Below are 27,223 nucleotides of genomic sequence, written 5' to 3'. Positions count from 1 at the left end.
CCGTAGAATAAAAGTAAATAATTATTGAATCCGCACAATGAACGCCATTTAAAAAAAACTGTTAAAAACCTGCCAAAAATTATTATTTTTACCTATTAAATCCCACAAAAAATGCAATAAAAAGTGATAAAAAAAAAAGCATATGTACGGTACTCCAGAATAATACTATGGCAAAGTACCGCAAAAAACAAGCCATCAACCAGCTCCAGAGTAAAACCAGAGTAAAAATGTTATGCCACTTGTAAGACGGCAATGCAAAAATGATAGATTTTTCCCACATGTCCCACATTCCCACAAATTTAGAAAAACGTAAAATAAAGATAACATGATTATTAGGCTATAAGGTGAACATGAAAAAAAAATCCACTACATAATTGATTATTTTCTACTCCTGCCCTCCAAAAAAAATTCTAAATTTTCAACAATACCAACCCCAAAATGGTAACACTGGAAAAATAATCTCATCCCGCAAAAAAAAATGCCGTCACATGGCCCCAATAACAAAAAAGCGTAAATTTTATAGCCTACAAAAAAAAGGGGCCATTGAGGAAACTAAAATCCTGGCAGCTGCAGGGCCCTCCTTCCCTCCTGCGCCTCGCTGTGCCCCCATAAAACAAGTCACGGCCACATGTGGGGGTCTCTGCACTCGGGAGAAATTGCAAAACAAATTGTATGGTGGATTTTATCTTATTATCTTTTGGAAATGTGTAAATTTTAGGGCTAAATGAATGTATAAACGGCTCAATTTGACCATTATAAATTTCACCTCCATTTTGATTTCATTACTATGAAGATCTCAAGGGGTTAACAATCTTCCTAAAAGCTGTTTCTGATAGCTTGAGGGGTGCACATTTGAAAATGGGTTGATACATAGGGAAAAAACAATCTCAGAATCGTTTTGATAAGTAACAGTGTTCAAAAGTTATACCCATATAAAGCGACGCAAGTCAGAATCCAAAAAATGGGGCTGAGCCTTGAGCCTTAAACTGGCTACGACCTTAAGTTAATGGGCCAGTAGCATGTTAATTATCCATAATAGTCTATGTCCACAGCATTTTCTGCTAAGGGAAGCAGAATTTTAAATAACAACTAATTACATATTAGCTTATATTTTAATGACCCATTTGAATTTGAATTATGCTTATTCCTGGAATAGCCATTTGATGTATGCCTTCATTTATCAACATGAAGACCAAATGTAATAGACTCCATACATAAGGAGACAGAAAGTGAGATAAGTAGCTAATCTGTGTCTGTAAGGTGTCTAGTACAGAAAAGAGAGATAGAGCTTGTTAGGTTGGTGGAAGGAAAAAGAGGAAAGCAGTATTGGAGACTATCCCTGAGCCTCCTAAATCTACAACTCCAATATGCACTACTGCCTGACATGACCCAACTCCTTTACCAAGAATATTATCTCTTTTACTGAGAATTACATTATTTCAATTGAAATCAAATACAAATACATTCAATCATTTATTTTATGGAAAATCAAAAATTTTTTATGACAGCAGTTAAACATTTATTGGGAATAGTCAGACAGAGACAGGGAGAGAAAGAGTGTTTTAAAGGAAGTTGTGGCTTTTACAACATGAAAATTGAATGAAAAACAGTATACCTTAGACATTCCACACATAAATTAGGAATAAAACCTAATGATATATGGGCTGACCTGTTAACTAGGGCACAACCCTCCCATTACATAGTCCATACCAGTGTTTATTCACAGCGATATGTAAACTGGCAGAGCCAACACATCTTCATCCAAAGGGTCACATGGGCTCAGGAGAATTCTCTTTTCGTTTATTTTGTGAGATTTTCTTCCCAGTTCCATCCCATTTATTGCACTTATCCATGGCGGCAAAAGGTCACTTTAGGCTGGATTTCCATGATCATTCTTTAATCATTTTTAAACTTAAATGAGTGACATTCTAAGATTTATGCTCTGCAAAAATGTAAAATAAAATTTCATTAGATCTAAGCCCCCAAATAATTGCCAATTGCCAACAACGGCCCACATTAATGTGTTTGCACCAGTTTTCTGTCTGATTTTGCACTGAAAATAGTGTGCAAACTGTTTGCACATGTATTTATAAATATTTATTGGCTGCGACAGTTTTGTATCTCGGGTACACTGTGTCGCGCCACAAATTTCTGCAACTAGAGGGGCGTTCCAGTGCATTGCATTTAATACAGTGACTTCATGTACATTTTCAGCGGCCAACGTGAAGTCCACCAGATTGGGGACAAAGGAAGGGTTTAGCATGCTGGATTTCGACATTTTTCAAACCTTTTTTGTTTATTTTCTTGAAAGAGAAACCCTCAAAGAGCTTGGCAGTGGCCTATTTAGTATGCCCATTGAGAAAACTTGGGTGGCTGTAGGGAAATTGACTGCTACATAAAATAGTCACCTTATCTTTTGATTTATTGGTGAAACATCATTTAATCTCTAGGGTTTGTTTTCAAATAATGCAAATATTGCACAATGCATTGTCCTTTAGACATTCTGCAATATTCATCATTTGGCAAATGGTGTATAAATATGCTGTACAAATATTTACTCTGGTTTAGCTTGGCAAGAGGCTGCAGATTTTCTCTTCAGTGCCAGGTAGCAAACATTATTATATTTAAATTATTATTCGGTCACCACGCTCCAAAGTGGGGTCTTGTGATATGCTTCTTGGAAATAGATAGCAAAGAAAAGGCACAAATAAAACATTTAAGAATTTGGTTCTATGTAACCAAGTTGTGTGAGTCAGAAATAAGAAATAGACTCAACGAAAGTGGCTCTAAAGTCACCTACACATGGGGTTCTCATTTGCTGGACCTTCTAGATTAATTTGGGCTAACAAAAAATCCTGTTAATCTGAAGGGCAATTCCATCACTAGTTACAGCTCCATCACGCCAAGAGGCTTGTAAACTAACCTTCTTTATTAGTAGCATTAGAAAGTGGTGCAGCACAGTACGATTCCAGTATAGCAACATTACACCCACAAAAGCAACATTCCTCCACTATCCCTGGCCGGGATCTGCTCCGAACTGTGCCAGGTTTACCTGAAAAATAAATAAAATAAATGAATAAAACATAACATTAACAAAACAATATAACTAGAGATGAGCGAACACTAAAATGCTCGGGTACTCGTTATTCGAGACGAACTTTTCCCGATGCTCGAGTGCTCGTCTCGAATAACGAACCCCATTGAAGTCAATGGGAGACTCGAGCATTTTTCAAGGGGACCAAGGCACTGCACAGGGAAGCTTGGCCAAACACCTGGGAACCTCAGAAAAGGATGGAAACACCACGGAAATGGACAGGAAACAGCAGGGGCAGCATGCATGGATGCCTCTGAGGCTGCTTAATCGCACCCTTATGCCGAAATTATGGGCAACAGCATGGCCATGACAGAGTGACAGAATGAAGCTAGATAGCATGTAAAACATCCAATAATTGACCCTGACACTATAGGGGACGGCATGCAGAGGCAGAGGCAGCGGCAGCAGGCTAGAGAGTGGCATGGCAACATACCCTAATTGGACTCAGGCTTCAAACCAATGGGTGTCAGAGAGGAACCAAAGGAGGTGAGCAAGAAGCGCTCAAATAATATCGGTACATGATAAAAGTTTGCCAGTATATTTTGTGGATTACACAGCAGGGTGGCGACAAAGTTAACATGGAAGCCATGAAAACAACCCAAAATTCTGCCTGACACAGCTCGTTTGATAAGGGGACCATGTATGCTTACAGTTCATGCCAGTCGCTGCACTGGCTGCCAGTCTCCTTTCGAATACAGTTTAAAATAATAATAACCCTCATCCATAAAGCTCTGTATAATGCTGCACCCCCCTACCTCTCCTCTCTTATCTCAGTCTATCGCCCAACCCGTGCTCTTAGATCCGCCAGTGATCTTAGATTAACCTCTACCCTAGTGCGGACCTCCCACTCGCGTCTCCAAGACTTCTCTAGAGCTGCACCAATTCTATGGAATGCTGTGCCCTGGACTATCAGACTAATACCTAACCTCCAAAGTTTCAAACGTGCTCTTAAAACCCATTTCTTTAGGCAAGCCTATAACACTCATTAACTGCATGAAGTTTTAACTCTTCTACTAACCCGTCCTGTGTCGTCCTCCCATCTGTTATCCAGCAACCAACAGGCACCAGACTTCTCTGCAGTCCCATTCACCCTGGACCTGGTATATAAGATGACGGCTGAGTGGTTCAAGCGACAGCAATTCCATTTATTATATTTTGTTCTATTCCCTAAGAAGAATGGCTTGACCGTTAAATATTCTTTTACCTCGTGTTACCCCATCATCTTCATAAACCGTAAGCTCTGGCGAGCAGGGACCTCACTCCTGTTGTTCCATACAAATGTTGTGCTCTGTTACAATACATTTGTATTTGTTTCCTATGATTTGTAAAGCGCTACGGAATATGATGGCGCTATATAAATAAAGATTATTATTATTATTATTATTATGGAGGCAGTGAACTAGTAGTAGATTAAAGGTGCTGCAACTATGTTAGTTGGATCTTGGGATGGAGCTGGCGCTCTGCAGCCAGGCGAGCTTTTGCCAATCCAAGCCCCTGTCTCTAGGCTACTCCCCAAACAGCACTTCTAAGAACCTTTTGTATAAGATCAAGTGTAGTAGCGTTCTTATAAGTTTAGGATATGGCGGGTGAGGGGAATGTAAACAGATGCGCAAGAAGCGCTGAAATAATATCCCTAAATGGTAAAAGTTTGCAAGTATATTTTGTGGATTACACAGCAGGGTGGCGACAAAGTTAACAACTTTGATGTGGAATGCCCTGTAATAGCTCTTGGGCGGTGTGCCTTTTATCGCCTAGGCTCAGCAGTTTCAGCACCGCCTGCTGTCGCTTAGCGACGGCACTGCTGCTGTGCCTAGAGCTACCGACTGATGGCGCCATGCCCACGGATGGTAATTCGGAGGAGGAGGAGGTGGAGGAGGGGTGGGAGGAGGTATAGTAGGCCTTTGAGACCTGGACCGAGGTAGGCCCCGCAATTCTCTGCGTCGGCAGTATATGACCAGCCCCAGGGTCAGACTCGGTCCCAGCCTGCACCAAGTTAAGTGTAGTAGCGTTCTTATAAGTTTGGGATATGGCGGGTGAGGGGAATGTAAACAGATGCGCAAGAAGCGCATGATGCGCATGGAGCTGGCGCTCCGCTGCCAGGCGAGCTTTCGCCAATTCAAGCCCCTGTCTCTAGGCTACTCCCCAAACAGCACTTCTAAGAACCTTTTGTATAAGATCAAGTGTAGTAGCGTTCTTATAAGTTTAGGATATGCCGGGTGAGGGGAATGTAAACAGATGCGCAAGAAGCGCTGAAATAATATCCCTAAATGGTAAAAGTTTGCCAGTATATTTTGTGGATAACACAGCAGGGTGGCGACAAAGTTAACAACTTTGATGTGGAATCCATGAAAACAACCCAAATTTCTGCCTGACACACCTCGTTTGATAAAGGGACGATGTATGGAGGCAGCTATATGGACGACTTTTGGAGGTAGCAATGGAGACAACGTGTGGAGGCTGCTATGGAGACAATTTAATTTGGATAGTGCCTGTATGTGGCAGTCCCAAACATTTTTCAAACCAGAGGAGCAGGTAGGTGGCCCTCCAGTAAAATGGAATAGATTGAGTGCCTGTATGTGGCAGTCCCAAAAATGTTTCAAACCAGAGGAGCAGGTAGGTGGCCCTGCAGTAAAATGGAATAGAGTGAGTGCCTGTATGTGGCAGTCCCAAAAATTTTTCAAACCAGAGGAGCAGGTAGGTGGCCCTCCAGTAAAATGGAATAGATTGAGTGCCTGTATGTGGCAGTCCCAAAAATGTTTCAAACCAGAGGAGCAGGTAGGTGGCCCTGCAGTAAAATGGAATAGATTGAGTGCCTGTATGTGGCACTCACAAAAATTGTTTCAAACAGAGGACCGGGTAGGTGGCCCTCCAGAAAAATTAAATGCATGAAGTACTATAGCAAGAGCCAGTGGGCCCTGTCAAAAAATAGCCATTTTCCTCTGCTTTACTGTACAAAGAGGAGGAGAAGGAGGAAAATGAGGAGGAGGAGGAGTGGATCAATTATTCAGGTTGAGCTTCCTTCACCTGGTGGAGATTGGAAATTCTGAGAAATCCAGCCTTTATTCATTTTAATAAGCGTCAGCCTGTCAGCGCTGTCAGTCGACAGGCGTGTACGCTTATCGGTGATGATGCCACCAGCTGCACTGAAAACCCGCTCGGACAAGACGCTAGCGGCAGGGCAGGCAAGAACCTCCAAGGCGTACAGCGCCAGTTCGTGCCACATGTCCAGCTTTGAAACCCAGTAGTTGTAGGGAGCTGTGTGATCATTTAGGACGATGGTATGGTCAGCTACGTACTCCCTCACCATCTTTCTGTAAAGATCAGCCCTACTCTGCCGAGACTGGGGACAGGTGACAGTGTCTTGCTGGGGTGACATAAAGCTGGCAAAAGCCTTGTAAAGCGTACCCTTGCCAGTGCTGGACAAGCTGCCTGCTCGCCTACTCTCCCTCGCTACTTGTCCCGCAGAACTACGCACTCTGCCGCTAGCGCTGTCAGAAGGGAAATACTGTTTCAGCTTGTGCACCAGGGCCTGCTGGTATTCATGCATTCTCACACTCCTTTCCTCTGCAGGGATGAGAGTGGAAAGATTTTGCTTGTACCGTGGGTCCAGGAGAGTGAACACCCAGTAATCGGTGCTGGAATAAATTCTTTGAACGCGAGGGTCACGGGATAGGCAGCCTAGCATGAAATCTGCCATATGCGCCAGAGTACCAACGCGTAAGAATTCACTCCCCTCACTGGCCTGACTGTCCATTTCCTCCTCCTCCAACTCCTCTTCTTCTGCCCATACACGCTGAACAGTAAAGGACTCAACAATGGTCCCCTCTTGTGTCTCACCAACATTCTCCTCCTCTTCCTCCTCATCCTCCTCCACCTCCACCTCCTCCGATATGCGCTGAGAAACAGACCTGAGGGTGCTTTGGCTATCAACAAGGGAATATTCTTCCCCTGTCTCTTGTGACGAGCGCAAAGCTTCCGACTTCATGCTGACCAGAGAGTTTTTCAACAGGCCAAGCAGCGGGATGGTGAGGCTGATGATGGCGGCATCGCCACTGACCATCTGTGTTGACTCCTCAAAGTTACTCAGCACCTGACAGATATCAGACATCCACGTCCACTCCTCATTGTAGACTTGAGGAAGCTGACTGACCTGACTACCAGTTCTGGTGGAAGTTGACATCTGGCAGTCTACAATCGCTCTGCGCTGCTGGTAAACTCTGGATAACATGGTCAGTGTTGAATTCCACCTCGTGGGCACGTCGCACAACAGTCGGTGAGCGGGCAGTTGGAGGCGGCGCTGCGCTGCCCTGAGAGTGGCAGCATCTGGGCTGGACTTCCTGAAATGCGCACAGATGCGGCGCACCTTCGTGAGCAAATCAGACAGATTGGGGTATGTCTTGAGGAAACGCTGAACTATCAGATTTAACACATGGGCCAGGCATGGCACATGTGTCAGTCTGCCGAGTTGCAGAGCCGCCACCAGGTTACGGCCGTTGTCACACACAACCATTCCCGGCTTGAGGTTCAGCGGTGCCAGCCACAGATCAGTCTGCGCCGTGATGCCCTGTAATAGCTCTTGGGCGGTGTGCCTTTTGTCGCCTAGGCTCAGCAGTTTGAGCACCGCCTGCTGTCGCTTAGCGACGGCACTGCTGCTGTGCCTAGAGCTACCGACTGATGGCGCCGTGCCCACGGATGGTAGTTCGGAGGAGGAGGTGGAGGAGGGGTGGGAGGAGGAGGAGGCATAGTAGGCCTGAAACACCTGGACCGAGGTAGGCCCCGCAATCCTCGGCGTCGGCAGTATATGAGCAGCCCCAGTGTCAGACTCGGTCCCAGCCTCCACCAAGTTAACCCAATGTGCCGTCAGCGATATATAGTGGCCCTGCCCGGCAGCACTCGTCCACGTGTCCGTGGTCAGGTGGACCTTGTCAGAAACGGCGTTGGTCAGGGCACGGATGATGTTGTCTGACACGTGCTGGTGCAGGGCTGGGACGGCACATCGGGAAAAGTAGTGGCGGCTGGGGACCGAATACCGAGGGGCGGCCGCCGCCATGAGGTTGCGAAAGGCCTCGGTCTCTACTAGCCTATAGGGCAGCATCTCCAGGCTAAGCAATCTGGAGATGTGCACATTAAGGGCTTGGGCGTGCGGGTGGGTTGCACTATATTTGCGTTTCCGCTCCAGCGTCTGGGGTATGGAGAGCTGAACGCTGGTGGATGCTGTGGAGGATCGTGGAGGCGACGATGGGGTTTTTGTGGCAGGGTCCTGGGCAGGGGGCTGACTAGCAGCTGACACAGGGGAAGGAGCAGTGGTGTGCACGGCCGGAGGTGAACGGGCTTGTTGCCACTGAGTGGGGTGTTTAGCATTCATATGCCTGCGCATACTGGTGGTAGTTAAGCTAGTAGTGGTGGAACCCCTGCTGAGCCTGGTTTGGCAAATGTTGCACACCACAGTCCGTCGGTCATCCGGTGTTTCCTTAAAGAACCTCCAGACTTCTGAAGATCTAGCCCTCGCCGCAGGAGCCCTCGCCACGGGAGCTTCACTAGTTGACACATTTGGCGCTGATGCACCAGCTCTGGCCCTGCCTCTCCGTCTGGCCCCACCACTGCCTCTTCCAACCTGTTCTGGTCGAGGACTCTCCTCCGTCTCAGAAGCACTGTGTTCACCCGGCCTCTCAACCCAGCTTGGGTCTGTCACCTCATCATCCTCCGATCCCTCAGTCTGCTCCCCCCTCGGACTTCCTGCCCTGACAACAACTTCCCCACTGTCTGACAACCGTGTCTCCTCATCGTCGGACACCTCTTTACACACTTCCACTACGTCAAGAAGGTCATCATCACCCACAGACTGTGACTGTTGGAAAACCTGGGCATCGGAAAATTGCTCAGCAGCAACCGGACAAGTGGTTTGTGACTGTGGGAAGGGTCCAGAAAACAGTTCCTCAGAGTATGCCGGTTCAAATGCCAAATTTTCCTGGGAGGGGGCAGACTGGGGGGGAGGAGGCTGAGGTGCAGGAGCTGGAGGAGTGGCGATTTCGGTGACATGGGTGGACTGCGTGGAAGACTGACTGGTGGTGGACAAATTGCTCGAAGCATTGTCAGCAATCCACGACATCACCTGTTCGCACTGTTCTGGCCTCAACAGTGCTCTACCACGAGTCCCAGTAACTTCAGACATGAACCTAGGGAGTGTAGCTCTGCGGCGTTCCCCTGCTCCCTCATCAGCAGGTGGTGTCTCACCCCGCCCAGGACCACGGCCTCTGACCCCTGCAGTAGTTGGACGCCCACGTCCCCGCCCTCGTCCTCTACCCCTAGCCCTCAGGTTAAACATTTTTAAAATGAGAGTTATAACTTTATTTTTTTTTTCACTTTTTTTTGTTTTTTTTTGTGTTTTTTTTTTTTTTTTTGTGTTTTTTGTTTTTTTTTGAGTTTTTAAAACCAAACAATGCTATCCTATTGCTATGGCTATTTTCTAGCCAAGTATCAAAGCACACTACTATGCCAGATGAGATGACACTGAGTTAGTGCCTAATTGAAATCCAACCCCTACTAAATTTTCCCACTTCGGTCTTTGCTATGGATATGTGCGTCACTAAGCGCAGAACACAGCGGTCGCAAGTCTCACTACAAATTGCTCAGAATTGGCTAGTACATGCACTGCAGAAAGTACAGCCACCAGCAGATCAACCAGAAATCAAATATATAGAACGCTACTGTATGCGTAAGTAAGCTCTTTGTATTCTCCTATGGCTATTTTCTAGCCAAGTATCAAAGCACACTACTATGCCAGATGAGATGACACTGAGTTAGTGCCTAATTGAAATCCAACCCCTACTAAATTTTCCCACTTCGGTCTTTGCTATGGATATGTGCGTCACTAAGCGCAGAACACAGCGGTCGCAAGTCTCACTACAAATTGCTCAGAATTGGCTAGTACATGCACTGCAGAAAGTACAGCCACCAGCAGATCAACCAGAAATCAAATATATAGAACGCTACTGTATGCGTAAGTAAGCTCTTTGTATTCTCCTATGGCTATTTTCTAGCCAAGTATCAAAGCACACTACTATGCCAGATGAGATGACACTGAGTTAGTGCCTAATTGAAATCCAACCCCTACTAAATTTTCCCACTTCGGTCTTTGCTATGGATATGTGCGTCACTAAGCGCAGAACACAGCGGTCGCAAGTCTCACTACAAATTGCTCAGAATTGGCTAGTACATGCACTGCAGAAAGTACAGCCACCAGCAGATCAACCAGAAATCAAATATATAGAACGCTACTGTATGCGTAAGTAAGCTCTTTCTATTCTCCTATGGCTATTTTCTAGCCAAGTATCAAAGCACACTACTATGCCAGATGAGATGACACTGAGTTAGTGCCTAATTGAAATCCAACCCCTACTAAATTTTCCCACTTCGGTCTTTGCTATGGATATGTGCGTCACTAAGCGCAGAACACAGCGGTCGCAAGTCTCACTACAAATTGCTCAGAATTGGCTAGTACATGCACTGCAGAAAGTACAGCCACCAGCAGATCAACCAGAAATCAAATATATAGAACGCTACTGTATGCGTAAGTAAGCTCTTTGTATTCTCCTATGGCTATTTTCTAGCCAAGTATCAAAGCACACTACTATGCCAGATGAGATGACACTGAGTTAGTGCCTAATTGAAATCCAACCCCTACTAAATTTTCCCACTTCGGTCTTTGCTATGGATATGTGTGCCACTAAGAGCTAAACACAACGGTAGCAAGTCCCCCTGCTAATTCCTCACAAAATGGTACTAGATGCAAATTAAAATAAAAAAAGTAGAACGTTATTGTAGCCCTAAGAAGGGCTGTTGGGTTCTTTGAGAATCACTCCTGCCTAACAGTAAGCTAATAGAACACCCTAACGCTTTCCCTGACCAGCAGCAGCTCTCTCCCTAGCGGCATCCAGACACAGAATGATCCGAGCAGCGCGGGCAGCGGCTAGTCTATCCCAGGGTCACCTGATCTGGCCAGCCAACCACTGCTATCGACGTGTAAGGGTACCACGTCATGCTGGGTGGAGTGCAGAGTCTCCTGGCTTGTGATTGGCTCTGTTTCTGGCCGCCAAAAAGCAAAACGGCGGGAGCTGCCATTTTCTCGAGCGGGCGAAGTATTCGTCCGAGCAACGAGCAGTTTCGAGTACCCTAATGCTCGACCGAGCATCAAGCTCGGACGAGCATGTTCGCTCATCTCTAAATATAACACAATATCTAATATATAAAGCTGAGTGCATGTGTGTATTTATGTGTGGGTGTATAGGTGTATGTATGTCCGATTAACGTCATAGACTAGGTTTATAGCCAAAATTTTCACCCCACGCTTTCCAAAATACACTTTTTAACCACCATATACAGGAGCCATTGTCTGCTGCTGTAGCTGTTAGAAGCTGAGCCGTGATTGGTTGCTGTTTTGCCACAGGTAATTAATATGAGCGCTGAACTTTGATTGGTTCCTATAGGAAATGAGTATAAAACAGCTTATGTGTAAGGTAATATGGATAAGGAGGGATACAGAGATAGAGGGAGATTTATCATAAATGTCTGAGGTAAAACTATTCCAGTTGCCCATGGAGACCAATCAGAGATCAGCTGTAATTTTATAAACAGCTGTGGGAAAATGAAACTTGAGACCTGATTTGTTACCATGGGCAACAAGAACAGTTCTGCTCACAGACACTTCTGATAAATCACACCATAGACAAAGTGACAGAGACAAAAACAGTCACAGACAGAGACAGTCAGGACATAAGGAGATGGTCAGAGATGGTCAGAGACAGTCACAGTCAGAGACAGACCGGAGACAGAGACAGTTGGAGACAGTCAGAAACACTCAGAGACAGAAATGGTCAGGGACAGAGACAGTCAGACATAGTTGGAGACAGTCAGAGACATATAGACACAAACAGAGACAGTCAGAGATAGAAATGGTCACAGAGGCAGTTGGAGACAGCCAGGGACAGAGACAATCAGAAAAAGACACAGTAGGTCAGACAGAGAGACAGTCACATAGAGAGAGATAGATACATATAAAATATTTTTCATAAACCCATTCTATTTTGTTATAGCTAAAAGTAGTTGTTTACAATCCCGGGAAACACCATCAGAACAACATCAGCTGCCATTTTTTTATTTAACCCCTTAAGGACGCAGCCTGTTTGCAGGTTAAGGCTCACAACTTTTTTTTTTAATTTGACCAGTGTCTCTTCCTGTGGTAATAACTTTTGAACACTGTTACTTATCAAAGCGATTCTGATATTGTTTTTTCCCCACATGTTGTACTTCATTTTAGTGGTAAATTTTGGCTGATAAGTTTTGCGTTTATTTACAAAAAAAAGAAAAAAATGATGAATTTTTAGAAAAATTTGCCATTTTCGAAATTCAAAATCACCGCGTTTTCAGGCAGATAGATTTACCACCTAAATAACTTGCAGAATAACATTTCCCATTTGTCTACTTTACATTTTCATAATTTTTGAAATGTTTGGATAATTTATTTTGACGTCACGCGGCCTACAAATCGAATAGCGATTTTCCGTATTTTCGGAATTGACTATTTTGGGGATAAGTACTGTTTGAAATCAAATTTTACATATTTAGCAACAAAACCCCCTATATAACCAACCCATTTTCAAATCTGCACCCCTCAAACTATCAGAAACAGCATTTACAAAGATTGTTAACCCCTTGAGATCTTCATAGTAATTGAATCAAAATGGCGGTGAAATTTAGAATGGTCAAATTTTGTCGGTTATACGTTCATTTAGCCCTAAAATTTACACATTTCCAAAAGATAAAAAGAGAAAACTCACCATAAAATTTGTTCTACAATGCAAAGCGACCCCTCACATGTGGCCGTTACTTGTGTTATGGGGGCACAGCGAGGCGCAGAAGGGAAGGAGCACCCTGCAGCTGCCAGGATTTTAGTTTTCTGGTTGCCTCCTTTTGAAGGCTATAAAATTTTCGCTTTTCCGTTATTGGGGTCATGTGATGGCATTTTTTTTGCGGGACGAGATGCGTTTTCCAGTGTTACCATTTTGGGGTTGGTATCACCTATTGTTGAAAATTTTGGAACTTTTTTTGAGGTCATGAGTAGAGAAGCATCAATTCTGTACTGGATTTTTTACTTTTTTTTTTTTTTTCGTGTTCACCGTATAGCCTAATAATCCTGTTATCTTTATTCTATGGGTCGATACGATTACGGGGATACCAGACATGAATATTTTTTCTTATGTTTTACAAAATTTGCCAAATGAAACCCTAATGTGGGGAAAAATCTATCATTTTTGCATCGCCGTCTTCCAAGTGGCATAACATTGTTACGTTTTTGGCTACAGAGCTGGTTGATGGCTTGTTTTTTGCGAGACATGTTGTTCTTTGCAACAATATCATTCTGGAGTACATATGTTTTGTTGATCACTTTTTATTGCATTTTTAGTGGGATATAATAGGTAAAAATCATAATTTTTGGTGGGTTTTTGCCATTTTTTTTTACGGCGTTCATCATATGGGTTCAATAGTTATTTAGTTTTATTCTATGGATTGTTACGGACGCGGTGATACTATATATGTGGGGTTTGTGTTATGATTTAGACTTTTTTGAGCGTTATATGTCTCTTTATATGTTTTGGGGCTTATGGGCATTTTTAGTGATTTATAAAGTAATTTTTTATTGAAAAACATTATTTTGTACATTTTTTACATGATCCACCATGGGATATGAACAAGCAATCATCTGATTGCTTGTTCTTGATAATACTCTGCAATACTAATGTATTGCAGGGTATTATCAGTGCCAGCCTATGCAGATGCATAGGCTGACACTTTGCCTTTAAGATGACGTCACAGACGCCATCTTAAAGGTAAACCCTCCAGGCTTCTCTGGGGTCCCGATCGGACCCCAGAGGAGCCAAAACAGCGATCGGCCCCCCGAAAACGGTGCGGGGGGCCGATCGTGGGGTAAAGACCCCCAGAAGGCATGTTAAATGCCGCGGTCGCATTGACCGCGGCATTTAACGGGTTAAACACCCGCGATCGGAGCCCACTCCGACCGCGGGTGTTAGCCGGGGATGTCAGCGGTAAATTACCGCTGAAATCCCGCGGCTAACGATGCCGGTTCGGCTGCTATACAGCGCTGAACCGGCATCGGCTCTGCGCAGTACAGCTACGGCGCAGAGCGCTAAGGGGTTAAAGGGCATCTTCCACCAGGATGAAGGACTGTATGAAACTGAGTCTGAGGGGCTCAAGGCTCCATAGGTGTTAATGAAGCCTGGAGCCCTTCAGGCTCATTTGCATACAGTCTTTCATCCTGGTGGTAGATGTCCTTTAAATAAATTCTGTATAGAACATAAGAGCAGGCATAACCGGAAAAACACAATAAAAATAAAGACATATTCATTTTTTGTTATATATATGAATAATCTGCTCTCAAAGTGACGTGGATCTAAGATTGTTTACTCTTATTTTACATCTAGAATTTTGCTGGGTCATACCGTACTTTTCAGGGCACAAAAAGACTGCATTGTTTAATTAGATAACATGGAAACAAAAATTAGGAAAGTAAAAATTTTAAATCTATACAGATGTTCATATATGGTACTTTGGTTGTGGCTAGAGTGTACAAAATTGTTTCTAAAAATGGTGATATGACAAAGCAGTTTAGAAGTCATACTATGGGCAAGTGGGATTTACACATACCTTATATTGTGCGGTCAAAGAAGTGCTGGGCTAAAACCAGTTTGTCACTATTATGTACCTTTTTTTCTGAGCAGCACAGTGAATCTCAATCGTATAGGGTGAGTCTAAGCCATAAACCAGGGATAAAGGAAAGGAAAAGGCAACATTCCAATCTTATTGGTGGTGGTGAAGCTTCAATCCATGTGTGACATTTATACCAAAACAAACAGCCAGGAAGTAAGAGTTCTCCTTATGACGAGTTTTCCAATTAAGGCTGTATTACAGGCGTGTGGAGACTTTTAGCCATTGGTGCTCCACTAGGGGATTCTGGGAAATACGCAAATAGGTTTTCCCAAATGTGACAAGGAAAAGCATGCTTCTTTTGCTTCTTCGTAAGGCAGCCCCCTGACCATCAAGCATGGCTTTCAGGAAGCCTAATGACATGATGAAGCATCAATGGCTATAAGTCTCCACACACCTGCAAGCCAGTCTTTATTGTACTGTCTACAGTTTCTAGAATAGATGTGCTGGTTTGGCTTTAAGCCCACTTCAAGTCATTAAGCTTTCTGAAAGTCATGCTTGATAGTAAGGGCCCCTTTCAAAAGAGATGCTGTTTTTTTGAAGGGCACAATATTTTGTGCACATCCTTTTTTTTTTTTCTGAGAGGATGGTGGAAAAAAACGGGTTAGTTTTTTTGTGTTTTAACCCCTGAGCAGAGAGCACTCAAGGTAGGGTGTAACAGGGCTATGGATTTGAATAGGCTAAACATTACAATACACTGCAAAATATCAGTACTGCATTTTACTGAACAAGCGATCAGATAATTCCTTGATCAATAGTCAAGCAACAATAAAAAGTATTACGGTACATGTAAAAATCAACAAACACCAACATTTTGCTAGCCATTAAAACAGGTAGCACTTGTCCAAAAACAGCACTCATTCCTTTTTGCAGAACCTATGACATGAACCCACTTTGTAAACTACTCTCTACAGAAGTTGATCAAGGTGTATAATGAGCATTTTGAACACCTAAGTGTTGTAGAAATGTTTCCAATAATGAATGGTTAAAATACCCACCACTAACATCCACATTCAGTGCTGGCAGTGCTGAATTGTCATATCACGAGTTCATTGACACACTAGCTATGATAGAAAAGCTTAAGGTTGCAAAATCAAATATAAATCATTGTAGATCATGAGAAAGAAATACATACTGACATGGAAGCCTCTGGTACCACAGATGAATTGCAGCATGTCCACTAGTTCTGAGCCACAGAGCATCTCCCTAGAGCGAAGCCTTGAGCAACGAGCACTGGTGACTCCCACGTAGAACGTAAACACCAGAGACAGACAAAGTATTATCTGACTGATAGTGAGTGGTGCTGCTTTCTAGGAAAGGTGAGAAAAGTCAATGTTATAGGTAAACATATTGAAGCAAGGTTATGCAATAATTACGTCCAATATGTCACTTTGTCTTCATCATTCCATTGACTCTACTCTTTCTACTAATTTACTGTAGTTTGAATGGTAGAGTGCATTAAATTCAATACAATTTGCTGCTGAGGAATGTTTTGCCTTTATAAAAGCCTATGAAGCTCTTTTAAAACCTTTTAGACATACTTTTACTATGATTGCAACAAAATTGTATGCAATTGTCAATTATTACAGCCCTCTGTATATGAGTCACTGATCTAGAAAAATATATACAGTATCCCAGATTCTTCTGATGGGCAAATGGTCACGGGTACTAGCCATCTTGCATAAATTAAAGCTACACTCTGGTTGTTGTTTTTTTTTTTTAAACAACAATTTATGTGTATCACATAAACAATGAGTAAGGCTCAAGTACAGTATCCACATCATATACAGCGTTCATCTGTCTAAGTATCACAGGTATAATGCATCCTATTCATAGAGACCCCTTTTTATGTTGTACTCAATGTTGATTGGAACTTACTGTCAACCACAATATAAACAGAAACTTTTACTCCCCTTTACTGTAAGGCCCCCAGTCTACCTCTCAGTTGTTTATTATCAACAAGTACCATGTCATATACCGAAATGCCTTCATAAGTCTGCTCTCTTGTAAGTCTATCGTTATGCACAACAAATCTATCTCTTAAACAGTATTGATAAACATTCTTTTTCTAATTGTATTAATTGCTATGTATAATGAACTTAAAATAATATATAATTAATGTAATAAATATGTTTATTCACTACTACAATGGAAAAAAGTGTACATAACTAGCAACAAAATTGTATACAATTGCCAATATTTACAGTTGTGATCTAGAAGATCACAGATCTAAAAATCAGAAAATAATATTCCAAATTCTTCTTTTATGGAACTTACATGTTGTCTATCACATAGTTAATTCCTGAGTGAAAACAAAGTACTGAAAAATATGGCATTGTTGGCAACGACTGTAATGCACATGTGATATCCACAGCCAATCGAGAATCTGCATCTCTGTCTCTAGACAAACATTGAAATGTTTGTTTGGCTGTATGAGGAGTGGGGGTTATGGGTGCACAGCTGTTCATAGGTAGAGAAGACAAGATAGTAGATCTTCAAGCAGGAGAGAAAATACCTTTGTCACAGTCCAAACACAAACATTGGCATATCCATTACTCTGGAACAACAAGGCATCTAATCATTAGGCTAATAACTGCAATAGCAATGGGGTCTTATCCAAAATAAAACCATAAATTAAATAGTGAGTTCATTTGCTATGCAAAATTATTGGTGGTCCTTATTATAAGTTTTTATTAATAAACAAACCGATTGGAGGGATCTTTTTACTGTCCCTTGGTATTGCACACATATATATATATATATATATATATATATATATATATATATATATAGTTTTAAAAATTTTTAAAACACCTATCCAAAACTATATCTATAAGTGCTCACACTTCCTCCTCTCCAGTGCGCTGCCATATACTACAACAGGGCGACTGGTCACTTACTTTTTTATGAAGACTAAATAAAGAATTTGATTTTATAGAAACATTGCAGTGAGTGCCAACTTTTTCCTTTCTCCTCTAATTGGAATATTACACTATCCCTACTTTTTCTTGAAATAATGAATTTGAAATAAAAATTTGGAGCATCTTCGTCAAAGGTTTTGAGCAAAAAAAAGAAAAACTTTGACATTACAATAGGCAAACTGCTCTCCATGGCGATGGATTACAAACATACTCCGAAATTTGGTACCCATTTAAGTCGTAGAGAAAAAAAAGTATGTTAAGGTATAATCAGTCCAAAAAAAAGGGGGAGTACACTCACATTTCCCTTGGCAGGTCTGGATGTCAGGGTTCTCCAAAGAAGGTGCTGCAACGGCGTCTGGCAAATAGAGTAATCCGAGGAAAAAACTGTGGTAGCCGGAGCACATGTTATAAATTCAAAACATCGCTTTATTAAATATCCATTAAAAAGCACACATTGGGTGCATGGACGGTGCAGGTTACAGAGGCAAAAAAACCTACGCGTTTCAGCTCACTGCGGAGCCTTAATCATGGTATGCACTGCAACATTAAAAACAAACCTTTAAACCCTAAGGTACACCTGAACAATTAGTGGCTGCCGACATCACATCCGGCAACATAGGCGTCGACACAACAATTGGCTTGTGTAAAGTTTGTGTAAAGTTTACAAAAAGTTAACTTGTATAAAGTTTACATGAAAAATGTGGACATGAATGTGTAGAAGATATATCTAAGATACATACACTTGTCCTCATAAGAGTTATTAGTAAATATATGACAGGTCATTCTTAAAGTTCATGCCATGAGGATACCTGGAATTTAGTGCGAGGATCCAAAAAGCCTCCCTCCTGAGGAGGAGTTTTCTCCAATTGCCTCCCCTTAAGGGTCGATTAACATGTTCAATGCCAAAAAAGGAAAAACCACAAAGGTTCTTATTGTGTGTCTCTATGAAGTGTTTAGCAGCTCCTGAGGCATTAACATCTCCATTCTTTATGCTAGTTAAATGTTGAGCTATCCTTGTTTTTAACTTCTGTATTGTGCATCCAACATAAATGATAGAACAACATGTGCAACGAATAATGTACACCACGTATTGTGTGTTGCAGTTGATGAAGGTTTTTATCTTTCTACTGGCACCCGTGTCAGTTGTAAATTCTACTGTTTTGTTGGCTGCAAAAACACAAACATTACATCTATTACCTCCACATTTAAAAAAACCTGTCATCGACAGCCAACTATGGGGTTTAACATTCATATTGGGGACACTAGGCGACAAAATGTTGCCAAGCGTTTTACCACGCTTGGCGACACTTCTGTGGCCATTCCTCATGATCTCACACAAAACATTATCTTGATTCAATACCGGAACATATTTCCGAATAATATTTTTGATGCTGTTGAATTGTGCACTGTACGGGGTACTGAAGGTAGGTATAAATGTAGCAACCGACTCAGAAATAGGATTATTCTTTCTCTCCAGTAAATTTTTCCTATTTATTTTTCCAGCTTTTTCCCTAGCATTCTCTAACAAGGATGGGGAGTACCCTCTCTTTCTAAGTTTGTTGGTGATGTTGAATGATTGTGCACGAAATTCCGCATCGGTGGAGCAAATGCGCCGTGCTCGTAAAAATTCACCGTACGGAATCGCGTGCACAGTATGTGGTGGGTGACTGCTAGATGCCGACAAAATGGAGTTGCCTGCTAATGGTTTCGAAAACATAGTAGTAACAACAGTTCCCTTGTTTGGTACGCCCCTTAAATTTATATCCAAAAAGTGTATAGCTGTAGAGGGATTTTCAGATGTAAATTTTAGATTGAAGTCATTCTCATTGATATACATGACAAAATCCGAAAAAGATGTTGCATCACCCTGCCATACCATCAGTATGTCATCCACATACCTGGCTTGGTGGGAAGAGAGAACCATTTTTTCCACTTATAACCCTTTTTTACGAAACATTATTTTTTATGGAAGGTATGTGGATGACATACTGATGGTATGGCAGGGTGATGCAACATCTTTTTCGGATTTTGTCATGTATATCAATGAGAATGACTTCAATCTAAAATTTACATCTGAAAATCCCTCTACAGCTATACACTTTTTGGATATAAATTTAAGGGGCATACCAAACAAGGGAACTGTTGTTACTACTATGTTTTCGAAACCATTAGCAGGCAACTCCATTTTGTCGGCATCTAGCAGTCACCCACCACATACTGTGCACGCGATTCCGTACGGTGAATTTTTACGAGCACGGCGCATTTGCTCCACCGATGCGGAATTTCGTGCACAATCATTCAACATCACCAACAAACTTAGAAAGAGAGGGTACTCCCCATCCTTGTTAGAGAATGCTAGGGAAAAAGCTGGAAAAATAAATAGGAAAAATTTACTGGAGAGAAAGAATAATCCTATTTCTGAGTCGGTTGCTACATTTATACCTACCTTCAGTACCCCGTACAGTGCACAATTCAACAGCATCAAAAATATTATTCGGAAATATGTTCCGGTATTGAATCAAGATAATGTTTTGTGTGAGATCATGAGGAATGGCCACAGAAGTGTCGCCAAGCGTGGTAAAACGCTTGGCAACATTTTGTCGCCTAGTGTCCCCAATATGAATGTTAAACCCCATAGTTGGCTGTCGATGACAGGTTTTTTTAAATGTGGAGGTAATAGATGTAATGTTTGTGTTTTTGCAGCCAACAAAACAGTAGAATTTACAACTGACACGGGTGCCAGTAGAAAGATAAAAACCTTCATCAACTGCAACACACAATACGTGGTGTACATTATTCGTTGCACATGTTGTTCTATCATTTATGTTGGATGCACAATACAGAAGTTAAAAACAAGGATAGCTCAACATTTAACTAGCATAAAGAATGGAGATGTTAATGCCTCAGGAGCTGCTAAACACTTCATAGAGACACACAATAAGAACCTTTGTGGTTTTTCCTTTTTTGGCATTGAACATGTTAATCGACCCTTAAGGGGAGGCAATTGGAGAAAACTCCTCCTCAGGAGGGAGGCTTTTTGGATCCTCGCACTAAATTCCAGGTATCCTCATGGCATGAACTTTAAGAATGACCTGTCATATATTTACTAATAACTCTTATGAGGACAAGTGTATGTATCTTAGATATATCTTCTACACATTCATGTCCACATTTTTCATGTAAACTTTATACAAGTTAACTTTTTGTAAACTTTACACAAACTTTACACAAGCCAATTGTTGTGTCGACGCCTATATTGCCGGATGTGATGTCGGCAGCCACTAATTGTTCAGGTGTACCTTAGGGTTTAAAGGTTTGTTTTTAATGTTGCAGTGCATACCATGATTAAGGCTCCGCAGTGAGCTGAAACGCGTAGGTTTTTTTGCCTCTGTAACCTGCACCGTCCATGCACCCAATGTGTGCTTTTTAATGGATATTTAATAAAGCGATGTTTTGAATTTATAACATGTGCTCCGGCTACCACAGTTTTTTCCTATGTTAAGGTATATATTGTGGGAAAACTTAAAAACAATACCGGCATTGGTACTGGCTACCAATATACTGGGGGGGGGCAGTGTTTTGGCTACCTATATACTGGGGGGAGGGCAGTGTTTGGCTACCTATATACTGGGTTGGATGCAGTATGTTTTATACCTATACACCGGGACAGGGAGCTGCAGTGTAATGTGTTCCTATATACTAGGGGGGTTGAAGTTTGCTGGATACCTATATAATGGGGGCTGCAGTGTGTTGTCTACCTACATACATGGGGCAGTATGCCGAGTAGCTATATACTGGAGGCAGTGGACAGGATACCTGTATACTGGGGGCAGTTTGTTGGCTACCTAAATACAGGGGAGCAGTGCCCTAGATACCTGTATACTGCGGGGGGGGGGGGGGGATTTTTATCATGTTTTAAGCTGCCGTTATGAACATTCATTATTTGGATTCTTTAGTTTTCTCCCTGTGGTTACCAGCACTCCAGTCCTGTAGGGGAGTGCACTTTATATATATATGTGCGCTATATAAATAAAGGAAATAATAAATTATATGTATCTAATAAAGGGAGGATGGAATTTAATAGAGGTGGCACAGTATATAGTAGCTAATACAGGGAGCACATGATCTACCTATATTTATTACAGGGTGCACAGCATGAACTAATATGGGGGCTGCATGTATTAATCCATTATGGGGGTACTGTATACATGTAAATTAGAGGGTCTTTACATATGTAAAATCATTTGGGATACTATATATATGTATATAGGGACCAGGAATTGATCCTGTTTCTGTGTTTCTGTATGAATACCGGTTCTAGTACTATACTTATGTATTGAACTCCTTATTGGTGCTGTATTTATGTACTAAGCTTTGTTCTGGTGAAGTATATATGTGAATTGCTATTATAATAATTCATGACAGGCATAATATTATAATTTGAAATACATTCTACATAAATGCATATCTCTAATATGTTTCTTGGGGGGCTGTTTATGCTAAAAATCTGAGCGCATTGCATATATTTTAATAATCTTTGGGGGGGAGGGGGGAGTTTTTGAGATTCGCCTTGTGCAATAATTTACCTAGAAACTGCCCTGCATAACAGTACGACATATAGCCATAATAAAGAAAAATGTATGAAACTATTGAGTAAGGGCAAACATGTTTAAGCAAATGGTAAAAACAAAGGGTTGCTATAGAAGATATCACATAGTAAATATAATAATGAATAAGTCCAATTATGTGCCTTAAATTGCCAATTAACCCCTTAAGGACATGGCATTTTAAATTCCAAATCAAATAATTTCTTTATTTTTTATCTGACATGGGCATATGAGGACTTGTATTTTGTGGTAAGATTTGTATTTTCCAATGGGTTAATTTTGTTTGTAGAGGCAACATGGGAAACATTTAGCAACTCTAATACAAGAGCATATTATCTGAGGTTACAGAGAGGCAAGTCTACGTACCAGAAGCTATAATAGGTAAAACATAAATCCAAGGATAAAGACCAGAGAGAAAATTCACACATAAAATATACAGAAAAACACACAGGAAATATATATTAACACCTTGCCGACCGAGGACGAACTATATCGTCCTCATACGGCAATGGGTGTATGGAAAGAGCTCACGAGCTGAGCTCTCTCCATACACAGTGGGTAACAGCTGTATAATACAGCCAACAACCGCCTGTCACTACCGCGGTCGGAGCTGGCACCAATCGTGGCAGTTAACCTGTTAAGTGCCGCGGTCGAACCCGACCGCGGCACCGAACTTACAGTTAAATGCCAGCCGCCATCTTGGATTCCCGATTGCCGCCCCCTGGAACGTCATCGGAGGGCGGCGATTGGTTGCTATGGCAGCCTAGAGTCTCATTGAGACTCATAGGCTTGCCAGGTGCAATGATTTCTAATAGCCACCAGAGGGCAGGCTATTGAAAATCATTGTAAAATAGCTATATACTGCAATACAGTAGTATTGCAGTATATAGTATCAGCAATCGGACCCTGCAGGGTTAAATTACCCTGGAGGATCTAAAATAATGGTAAAAAAAAAAAAAAAAAATTTTTTTTAAATATGAAAAAATAGTAAAAAAAGTAAAAGTTTAAATCACCCCCCTTTCTCTAGAACTGATTTAAATATAAATAAACAGTAAAAATCATAAACACATTAGGTATCAGCGCATCACAAAATGTCCGATCTATCAAAATATATTAGCGATTTTTCCCAGCGTTTAACGCCCAAAGTCTTAAAAATGGTGATCAAAAGCCCATACAGTCTTAAAAATGAAAGCATTAAAAACGTCATCAAAAGTCGCAAAAAATTACACCACCCACAGCTCTGTACACTGAAGTATGAAAAAGTTATTAGTGCCAGAACATGGAAAAATGAAGAATTTTTTGTACATAAGGTTTTAATTTTTTTAAATGTATGAAAACATTATAAAACCTGTACAAATTTGGGATCCTCGTGATCGTACTGAACAAAAGAATAAAATAGATATGTGATTTGGGGTGCTGAGTGAAAGCTGTAAAATCCAAGCCCACAAGAAAACTGCGCAAATGCGTTTTTTCATTATTTTCACTGCATTCTGAATTTTTTTTCCCGCTTCCCAGTATACGGCATGGAATAATAAATACCATCACTATGAAGTTCAATTTGTTACGCAGAAAACAAGCCCAAACAGAGCTCTTTACATGGAAAAATAAAAAAGTTACAGATTTTTGAAGGTGGGGAGTGAAAAATGAAAATGCAAAAACGAAAAAGGGCCACGTCCCTAAGGGGTTAATGGTTAATGGTTATAACTAGTTCTATATGGAGGTAATCTCAATATTATCATATTTTGCTTTTAAAAGAGACGTACAATGAAAACACTTGACTATATATCTCACACTATGCTATGTTCATATATATTACACAAGATTTTCGATGCAATCTCTTCTCCAATCTAATTCTCACTGTAAATCCCATAAATACGATCAACTGCTGACCCTGAAATACCTTCTAAAAATTACCCCTAGTTCTGTTACAAGTTCTGTTACGAATCAGTGGCAAATCTGTAGTTACTTGCTGACTGCCACCATAATCATTATGGTTGGTACTAACACAATTGTTAATTCTACAAATGCCATCAGTACATCTAAAGCAGTATCCATCTAACCCCTGGTATAACTGCTGCTATCACTTTTAGGGTATGATTACATGGTGTGGCTGGGATGCGGTTATGACATGGCCAAAAGTTAACAAATTATTCTACTTCATTACGAACTCAACACGCCCAAACTTCACCATAGCTATGACCTCTGGCTTCAGTGTCATTCAAAACTTTATGTATGGTTTTCCCACCAAGTGAGCTGCTCTATTTTGCACTTTCTTTCAATTGCTATTTGTTCTGCTGAAAAATGGTAAAGGACAGTAGTAGGGCCACATCAGAGCAGCCATTGATTGATTAGAGATTTTATGGACCAGCCATTAATACTTCTGGTGAGACAACATATTCAGACATTAGACTTTTACAAGCAAATTACTGACTCCAACCAACAATGTACCAACAAAAGAAATATGACCTAAAATGGTTTATTGAGGGTGAATGCACATAGCCTGTATCCACAGCAAGTTTTCCCACAGAACAGATGCGAAAATTACCTGAATGAAAATTGACATGAGATAGCCTTTGAAATCAACAACATGACAAATTTTTACTCTCTCTATGGGAGAAAAGTCTGTGGAATCCGCACTTGGATCCATTTGAAAATCTGCAGAGGCAATATATTAGAATATATTTTTTATTTAACTTCAAAACATTGGCACCCCAGATGCATGGCAGCTGCCTGTCTCCCCTTTATGTAATTATCATCCATGTTTATAGGAAAATAAACAGTATTGAAAGTTCTGTGTCCTTTACCAGTTTTATATTACAGGAGTTTTTATAATTTTTACAATTTAGGTGTGTAAGTTTGAGTGGGTGCACATTACAATATTACTGCTGCCCTTGCTTGTCTAGTTTACATGTATACTCATGCTTTTGAATAAAATGATGTGCAGATTTTAACTGTGCTTTGCCTTTAACTGGTCTGATTTAGAAAATTGCACGTTGCACTGTTTGCATACTGATACAAGACAATTGGTAAATATTAACTCCACATTATAGTCAAATGTCGGCATTCCATGATATTTATTTCAGGAAAGTGGGAACAACTGCATGTAAGGCAATGCCCTGCTTGTTACATGAAATGTAATCTCTACAGACATAGTCATTGCAATTACATTTATTTAGCAACATACTGCATAATAGCACAATATACTGCATGTATGTTTCAGTTATGTAACAAACTTGGCTTTGTCTTTGTCCAGTTTGTAGCCATCCTCTGTGCAAAATATATTCAGATGCGATGTGTAATTAGGTTCAGTAAAAATAAAGCATCATCAAGGGTTTCAGACAGATTTTGGACACATTGGCAACACGTACAACCAAAGAGTATGGCTGTGATAAAAGGATATGATTTAATTTGTAAGACTCCATAATTTTATAGAACGCCTATAGTCAATAGAAATCATGGTAATCATTTGGTCCTCCATTATTTTGTTGCTCTGCTCCTTTAAAGGAACAGACAAAAATAACAGGACCACATATAATCCTAGCCTTAAATTTTACAACATTTTGCAAGAAGATACCAAGATAAATTCACACATTGAAGTGGTAAGAAAAGCTTTAATGCCTGCTGAATTGTACACGCCCAAAGTACAATAAATACTGCAATTTTGGATTATAACAAGATATGTAATACATTTTTTAAAAATCATTTTTATGTGAATTATATTTCTCTCTAAACTACAAAACATACTTGAATTAATCAGATAAAATCCAAATCCCACCCCAAAATAAACCAAATCACGTCAAAAACTGGTGCAGTTGTATGAAATTTTATGGAGATTAAAAATATAAATCCTTAAATAAATAAAAAATATTATGGAATTCAGGCAATGAAACGGAATAGAAAACTAAAAGAATCCAATATTAAATAGTTTTACATAGAGCATTAACCCACAACAATGCAGGACAAAAATTACAGATCAGTTTTTAGATTGGTATTTACAGTTTATTACGAAGTGTAGGTCATGGGCACATAGCATTTTGGTTAACCCACCCAAAAGTGGCAAAAGTGATGCTTAGGTTAAAAAAAGACAAGCCCAGTGTTTCAGCTCTAGAAAGTTTTTAACCTTATATAAAAATGAGAGTCTTGACTTTTCTCTGCAAAAAAAAAATCAATGGCATGACTTGGCAAACAGGGTTAAGGTTCAGCATAGAGGAGGACTGGGTAGTAAAATAAAGTTACCTTTCTTTTCAGTCCTGGCCCTTTTTGGTTTATGCAGTCTTGGAGATACATGACTGTTAGTGGCCTGTATAATCGACTGTATGAAGGCATGCAAATGTTTTAACCGCTCACACTGCTGCTAACAGGACTTTGAACTGTGGGATCTTTCAGGCCATGTAACAATCAGTTGTGATGTCCAGGAGATGTTTGTCTGGTAGAGAGCAGCCCATGAGACAAGGGTAACTCGGTAATATATGGATTTAAAAGGTGGAGGAGGTTCCTTAGTAGCTGTCCAGCTTGAAGACACAGAGGGGGAGGGTATTTCTTAACCTAAAGTTCAGTGCATAATCCAAATATTGTCTTTCCCCTTCTCCAAAGACTCAATGTAAGACGTTAGAAAATCAGAAATGATAAATATTATATGGATGTATATTTGTGTGTATTAAAATATATCTAACCTCACTATCTTTTTTATAACATCAAAGGTCAAGGAGCACTTTCATATTTCTTAGACCTCCATCATGTGGAAAGTCATCATCTCAAACATATTTCTTGTAAGGAAACATTACAGTTGATACAGTGTCTTTCTTTTCTATTAATAAAGC

General features: G+C 41.0%; 1 protein-coding gene across 1 annotated transcript; it reads right to left on the bottom strand.

Moving 5' to 3' along the window:
* Nucleotides 1–1,458: 1,458 nt before the first annotated feature.
* Nucleotides 1,459–26,838, bottom strand: LOC140065806 (insulin-like growth factor 3.L). Its single transcript, XM_072113370.1, has 4 exons — nucleotides 26,640–26,838; nucleotides 16,011–16,185; nucleotides 2,924–3,052; nucleotides 1,459–1,942 (listed from the first exon to the last, which is right to left on the bottom strand). The coding sequence occupies exons 1-4, from the start codon at nucleotides 26,727–26,729 to the stop codon at nucleotides 1,929–1,931; spliced, it is 408 nt and encodes a 135-aa protein (XP_071969471.1). The 5' UTR covers nucleotides 26,730–26,838; the 3' UTR covers nucleotides 1,459–1,928.
* Between the last annotated feature and the right edge of the window lie 385 nt (nucleotides 26,839–27,223).

This window comes from Engystomops pustulosus, chromosome 6, assembly GCF_040894005.1.
Source record: "Engystomops pustulosus chromosome 6, aEngPut4.maternal, whole genome shotgun sequence".
Lineage (NCBI taxonomy): Eukaryota > Metazoa > Chordata > Amphibia > Anura > Leptodactylidae > Engystomops > Engystomops pustulosus.
The sequence above is the reverse complement of the archived record's forward strand: the minus strand, read 5'-3'. Positions and strand labels throughout refer to the sequence as shown.

Coding starts and splice junctions, on each gene's coding strand:
- LOC140065806 (XM_072113370.1), bottom strand. CDS start 26,729: ATGCCTTCATACAGTCGATTATACAGGCCACTAACAGTCATGTATCTC. Junction 16,186..26,639: donor GGCCAGGACTGAAAAGAAAG/GTAACTTTATTT, acceptor CACCTTTCCTAG/AAAGCAGCACCACTCACTAT. Junction 3,053..16,010: donor TACCAGAGGCTTCCATGTCA/GTATGTATTTCT, acceptor TTTATTTTTCAG/GTAAACCTGGCACAGTTCGG.